The following is a 6,920-nucleotide window of genomic DNA, read 5'->3' as shown; positions in this document are numbered from 1 at the left end:
CATCAACATGCTTAATTTGTCTTTGCCCCTCTAAGTATATTTTATGCTTATAATGTTTATCCATTTGTCTTTTGAAGTAAATACAATTCTAAACCTGCAACATAAGCAGCAACGTAACAAGGTAACATAATGTTTATCCTCTCACGACAAATTAACATAAACAGCAACATAAGTTAAATTTCAGTGGAAGCAAACAAGGTGTATATGTTATCTCAGCTGAGAAAATTGTTGGGGAGAGAACTACTTGTAGTGATATTTTTTGTTAGGATGCACCCTATAATTTATGAGGATATATGTGAATTAAGTTTACGAAGACTCTTGAAAACGCTCAACAGGGATAGTTATTTATTGTTGGGAGAGAATTATGTGCCCTTGTTGACATCCTGCACGAGGAGGCTTATGGATGGTCTTTGTGCTGGCTCATCTTTATGAATCGGCACGGATAGTGATTATTTGTGTCAACTTTAGGCCCGGCCCACTGATGGCCCATCGTCAACTACTAGAGCGATACGAATTGGTCAACGCAGAATGAGGAGTTGGTAGCATCAGAGTAAAACTAATAATTAACTGCATGGTTATTTACATCTCAATTATCAGCGTATTCATACATACACAGTAAGGTACATGCAAGGCCATATACAAAGAAGGTTACTTTAGTTTTGTTTTTATACAAGGAAGGTGAAGGTTAAGATGCAAAAACAGGGACCCTCGCTGTATTTGTTCCCTCGTGCTAATGGTACCCTCTCCGTGCTGATGCGACTGTTAAAGCAACTTCACCAACGACTAGTTATACCGGACGTGGATCCATTGTTTTCCCCTTCAATCCAATACCGGACGTACTACACAACAATCCATGCTCCGGATGTCAGCAAAGAGAGTTCAGATGCCTACGGGATGCTCAGGGTTGTCCAGACAAGTGACAGTAGCTCTATTACAACTGAGTTCAGATGCAACATTGTATCTAATGGACCAACACGAGACTACACTCTTATGTCACCGAGCTGATCTACCCAGCTTCCAGAAACTTCTATAACAAGAACTCTTCAAGTTGGATAGATTAATTAATCACAGTTTAGCAAACATGTGACATCAGGAACACCATTACGTCAGATAATGTGCCTTGAGATAATATTTGTTGATGTACCTCGACTGCAGACAATAGTAAATACCAAGTTAAATCTAGTGTTGCAGGTTCAGATACATTTAAAGTAATGAGCACTGAAGAACAACTTCATACCTTCACATTAACATCAGGTGTATCCGGGGTTTTCACAGGATAGAATTTGTAAAATTTGATGTTTTCAAATGCCTCTCTTTGCTTAGGGTCCATATCTTCAAGAGCTTTCTTCCTGGCTTCTTCAGCCTGCAGAAAAAGTTTTGGGGAATATTGAATATTGTAAAGCATCAAATCTCTTGGAAACTGATTAAATATTTCAGTTAAATGGACCTGTTTCAGTTTTATTTTCCCTTGTTTAACCTTCTCCTTTAGAAATTTCTGTCAAAGAAACGTGGCAGCAAAATTAGGAAGGGAGTTACTGCTGTAAAACAATGCTCACTTTAGAGTGTATAATTGATCAAGAAGAGATTAGTGACCTCAATTTTTTCCCTCTCATCCTCTGGCAACCCCTCAGCTTTGACTATCTTATCAGCTAAATCCTGCATTGCAACATGATATGATTCAACATGGATGTCCTTTCATAGGTAGCATTGTACATCAGAGTAGAACAACTGAAATTCCTTACAAACCTCGTAAGAATCACATTCCAAGTCAAAATCACAAATTATCTGCAACAAGCAGCACAAGGTAAACATTAATGTATGAACAATTTACAGCTACTTGAAACCAGACCTGGAGAATTAATTAGGATGCACGAGTGCACTTCTGCCAATAGTGTTTGAAATAGAAATACAATAACTACAAAGTGGAAAGCAGGCTAAGCAGATTTTATTGTTGCTTTATTATCAACAGAAGGAAACCTCAAACAACCCACCCATCCACTTGGGTTTTGCACCATCAAATTGTGACAGGAACAACTTAGGTCAAGCATCCAACATACTACAAAACAGGTGACAACATTTAAGACAAAACGGAAGCAATGCGCATGATCAGATACTAGCAATGGAAGATGAGGGGCCCCCACAGCACGAGATCGCCTTATGTAGCAACAGCAATGGCAGCATGTCACCAGTACCGGACAAAAACCATGACCTCATCGACTGATGATCACGTCACAGACTAAAGCAGACTAGATCACAGCAATAATACACTTAAAGGAAGCTTACCGGGGGTTCTAGAGGATATATGACGCTGACAACTGTGCCATCTTCATCTTCAGGAGGATTTAGTGGCATGTAATCTGCAAGATATTAAACAAGGTTCATATGCCGATGAGATTACCCTACAGAGAATGATATCATTAAACAACTAATGCCATATAAATTTAAATCGAGTGATCAACTAGTAGAACAGCTCTAGGATATGGGCACATATCTGAGAGTGGATTGTGCCAAACAGGATTCAGTGAGTGTTGGGTCATTTTGAGTTCTTAGCAATCTTTTCGTGCTTATAATGTCTTAGAATGTGATTGACAATTCCATCCTGGCAGTTCTTAGGCACTAGGCGCAACCCTGCTACATAGCATTACATGCTGCTACATAGGCACCACTGAGTACTTTCTGAAAATAGCATGACCTGAAAATCTGCACGCTCTAGAGATGCTAACCGTCAAGGTGCGAACAGCACTAAAGGCCAAGCAAATATGCACCAAAGTGCAAAAAATGAAAAGAAGAAATTTATCCCTCAGAAGAAAAAGGAGAATAAAAGAGAGATTCGCTTAGGACAGGATATTATGTGCCATCAAATTACTAGAAAGCAACCAGGATATAATTCAAACTGGTGTTACTAAATATGATGCCATTATGATTTGTAAAACGGAATACCAGTCAACCAAAAAAACAAGTTTAAAAGCCATTGCATGTGTTTGCAGGCATGTTTCTTCAACTGCCACTTCAATGAATTAACAATTTGATTAGGGAAAAGGGCATCATTCCAAGACGAAGAATTGCATTGCAACCATTCAACTAATAGTGGCTGCAGTTCTGCAGAATTATGCACACTTTTGGATGGTTTGGTTTTCATGATCTTGGCATGACACGTGCCAAAGATAGGTACAACATAACAACAGTGGAACCTCTCTAATGGTAAGGGGTATTCAAAGGATCATAAAGCAAAAAGGGTAAAAAAATAGATATTACTAGAGAAGCATAATACAGGCCTAAAAAAATAAACCCAATTCAGCTTACAGGGCGTGCAGTAGTTGAACTTGTTGGCTCTCTCAGTTCTCATATGCTTCAGCGCAGACCTGTAAATGTATAAACCTGAGATTTAGTAATCGTAACTAGTGGTAATGGAAATATAGCACATCATTGAATGAGAATGAAAATGCCTGGAAACATATAAGCAACAGAAATAAATATGTACCTAAAGCATGAAATTCTGAAAGCATAAATTCATAAAACTCACCTCCGCTGGGTGCAACAGAGAGTGAAGATTTTTGTTTTCAAACGTTCAATCCTGCCAAACCTGTAGGCAAAGCAATAGCAAGGTGAGCAAAATAAGTTACAAAGTAGAGGGAAAAAGCAGGGATATAAAGAATGAAAACAAAAGGCAACAAATATTGCTCGATATAAGTAACGCAACAGTACCAGTCCTCAAGAGGAACATAAGGCACCCATGCCATCTTCATCTTTTTCATTGGTACTATTTCTTCTTCTCCCGTTTGAACCAAATTTATGCCAATCTTATCTGATGGAGGAAAAGGACAGTCAACCTGCAAAATTGAACATGTCAACTGCTAAACAAGACAGACCATCCAGATCATAGGCCTTAAACAAGCATTTGATCAAATTAACAAATATGACAAATATTTGATACTGCATGTTAGGGTAAAAAACATCAGTGAAGAGCAAGACAAGGTCACCAGCCAAATAATTTTTGACAAGTTAACAGGAAATCTTAGAGAGAGAAAACAGAATCATAACTGAACAACAGCAATAGAAGGAAATAAATGCTCCTACTAAGATAATTCTCTTGGTAACATCAACTGACAAAATAAATAGAGTTTCTTACTCCTTTTATTTTCAAAAGCTTGTAGCAACTTTCTAAACTTAAAAGCTGATACATAAATTTTCATCCTGTGCAATTAATAATTCTACATAAAAATCGTAAACAATAATATACTAAAGATGGTATGTTTTTAAGTAATGCAAAAGGTATAAACAGAACTGCTGATTTGTTTATCTGATGTAGACATGAGCTAAAGGTTCAGCTGTACAACTGCAAGACCATTCTCCGCTGTACATTTTTTTCCTACTAACATGTTTCGCTTTGAAACACAAAATGTAAATATAATGGTGTTAGATGCTGGGCCAAGAGAGTGGATGAGAACTTACAGCAACTACAACAGGAACAAGTATGATCTTCAATTCACCATTAACATCCGATAGTTGTGCTGCACACCAAGAGGAGCCAATTTGACTTGTATGGAATAATATTCAATAGGTGTAAAACTAGTATGGAAATAAGAAGATGGCAGACACTAAAGCCACTTTACATACAATATATAAAGTGATACACAAATACAATTGTTGAATCTCACTAAACCAGACTAATAGCACTTAAAACAAACATCAGTAAATTTATGGCCAGATAACCCTACTTTGCTACAGATTACGAAATATTACCAACATTATAAAACATGTATCAAGAATCAACGGTAGCAAAACTAACTTTAGAAACAGATTACTGAAATATTATCAACATTACAAAACATGTATCAAGGATCAACTGTAGCAAAATCAACTTTAGAAACAGCTGAGTGCCAAGTATACTTAGTTACTGACGCTCGGTGCTTCCAAACAAGTAAACCGTCTTCCCATATAGTTCACCCCCTTCCTCTAGTGTTTTCTGCTCATCAACAACAACCACATATCACTGTATGCTGAAGTTAAACATTCAAAAAGGGGGTAAATCTTACAAGATTAAGTTTGACTATCATACCTCTAAATTTTCGAAGTTCCAGTTGAATTCCTTTATCATATCAATGCTTTCCCACTGCAGATGACAAGCCAAGTTCTATAAGTTGTTCAAGGCAAGGAAATGTGTACAGCTTAAGCTATATAATATGTCCAAGTGCGCACGACTAACATACACATTGCGAAAAAAAAGGGATGGGAACAAACCTCAGTCCCAATAGGAAAAACAGACCACCACAGATCCTCCTGAACAGAATACAAACCATTAGTCAAAACACACACTAATCAAAATAGCAAGGCCATCATACAAGATCACAATTCTAATCATAATGACAACTTCTGAAAACAGTCATAGCGGTTGCTTCCAATAGGAAGAAACTGCTGTCATAAAAAGAAGGAAAAAAAAAAGGCTGCAAATAGAACATGGCACCTGTTGTGCAACAATGAATATGTTCTGAGTCAGCATGCCAGAAACATGTTGCTGACTCATCATCTTCCAACACTACCATAAACCTAGTGCTAATCTGGCATGCTCCTCGACTGACATAGCAATTGCTAGCACCAGACTTGGAAAAAGGTTGACCAGCAGAACGCACACGGGCTTAAAAAATTTTCATCAGTCACGAATTCTCTAATACCACGGGGTAAAGCATTCCAGTTTCCTATTTACATGAGAACAAACTAATAGTCAAACCAAGTGTTAATAACATACTCATATAAACAGTGAGATGCGCATTTGAGCATCACTAGCAGAAGAACGGAACCAACATCCCCCATTTTCTACCAAAAAAAAAATCCCAGCAATGCAAGCACCAATCAAAAGTGAAGCTGTCCGCGAGCTAATCAGTTAAGGACCAACGCTCCCTATTTGGGGATACGAATTATCAAAACGCAAAGGAAGTGTCTCGGTGGCAATCGATTGAAAATTAATTTTTCTCTTAACCAACGTCTATAACCATTAGACATTGATCCAACAGTCCATCCAGACCTGGATCTCCTTTCTCTCTTTCTTCTTCCTGCTTTCATCTTCATGTGCGATACACCAACCGCCGACGCCCAACGCGGAGCCCCCCCGCCACCACCACCTCCCCTCGGCTTCCGTCAGGGCCAGACACCCCTGCCGCCTCCGCCGCCCACTGGGGTTCCTCCACTGCCCGGCTCCGGCGGCGCCTCCACCGCCGGCCGGCGAGCCTCCCTGAGCTCCTTCTAGGCCTGCAAGTCACAGGTAACTTCCGACCCCAGATCCCCTAATTCCTAACCCCAAATCCCATTCATTCATTTTTGTAATAGAGATTTTGGCGATTGATGGATAAACGAGATTTCAATCGATTGATGGGTAACGGAAAACCTAACAACCCCAAGCACGCAACCGAAACAGCAGCCTACTCACCAGATTCCTCTTCCGGGGCATGTCGACCTTGGGCTTGGGCAGCACCTTGACGCGCTACTCCGCCCCAGAGGAGCTGCCTCCTTCGCCGCCGCCTCCGGCTTACTCGAATCAGTGGCCGCCGTGCGCTACCTACCCCGCGCCCCCCGCTCTCGGTTGCTAGGGTTGGCGTCTGGATGAGGCGAGGGCCTTTCGGCGCCGGGGGAACGGGCCACGTCGCCCGAATTGGGCGGCCGTCCGTGCCACAGGCGCGTGCAGCTTTACAGAAAGACCCTCCCTTACAGTAAACGAGGCCGGTTTTTTTTTTTTGTTTGTTTTTTGCTAAACCCTCTGTTGTCCAAAATATTTCAACACCAAGAAGAAAAAATTCGGAAATCGTGGTAAATTTACGGAAAAAAATACCCGCGCTGTTATCAATATGTTCGCTTCAGCTTATCAGCCGTACAAATCAGCTGTTGCACGGTATTTTCCTCTCACAATAAATCAACGCATTCCTAAT

The 6,920-nt window shown here is 40.1% G+C and overlaps 1 protein-coding gene across 2 annotated transcripts; it reads right to left on the bottom strand.

Annotated features, from left to right (window-relative positions):
* Positions 1-637: 637 nt before the first annotated feature.
* Positions 638-6,628, bottom strand: LOC136468047 (protein HEAT INTOLERANT 4-like). 2 transcript variants are annotated; one of them, XM_066466904.1, is made up of 15 exons: positions 6,425-6,628; positions 6,023-6,246; positions 5,242-5,280; positions 5,060-5,113; positions 4,903-4,966; positions 4,453-4,511; positions 3,706-3,830; positions 3,524-3,583; positions 3,304-3,362; positions 2,284-2,357; positions 1,747-1,785; positions 1,594-1,656; positions 1,448-1,495; positions 1,238-1,363; positions 638-1,149 (listed from the first exon to the last, which is right to left on the bottom strand). In XM_066466904.1, exons 4-15 carry the CDS (start codon positions 5,096-5,098, stop codon positions 1,102-1,104), a joined length of 804 nt encoding a protein of 267 aa, XP_066323001.1. In that variant the 5' UTR covers positions 5,099-5,113; positions 5,242-5,280; positions 6,023-6,246; positions 6,425-6,628; the 3' UTR covers positions 638-1,101. The 2 variants fall into 2 exon arrangements, with proteins under 2 accessions (XP_066323001.1, XP_066323000.1); XM_066466903.1 differs by lacking the exon at positions 6,023-6,246 and having other exon boundaries at positions 6,425-6,583.
* Positions 6,629-6,920: the final 292 nt, after the last annotated feature.

The sequence above is a fragment of the Miscanthus floridulus genome, chromosome 7 (assembly GCF_019320115.1).
Source record: "Miscanthus floridulus cultivar M001 chromosome 7, ASM1932011v1, whole genome shotgun sequence".
Classification (NCBI taxonomy): domain Eukaryota; kingdom Viridiplantae; phylum Streptophyta; class Magnoliopsida; order Poales; family Poaceae; genus Miscanthus; species Miscanthus floridulus.
The sequence above is the reverse complement of the archived record's forward strand: the minus strand, read 5'-3'. Positions and strand labels throughout refer to the sequence as shown.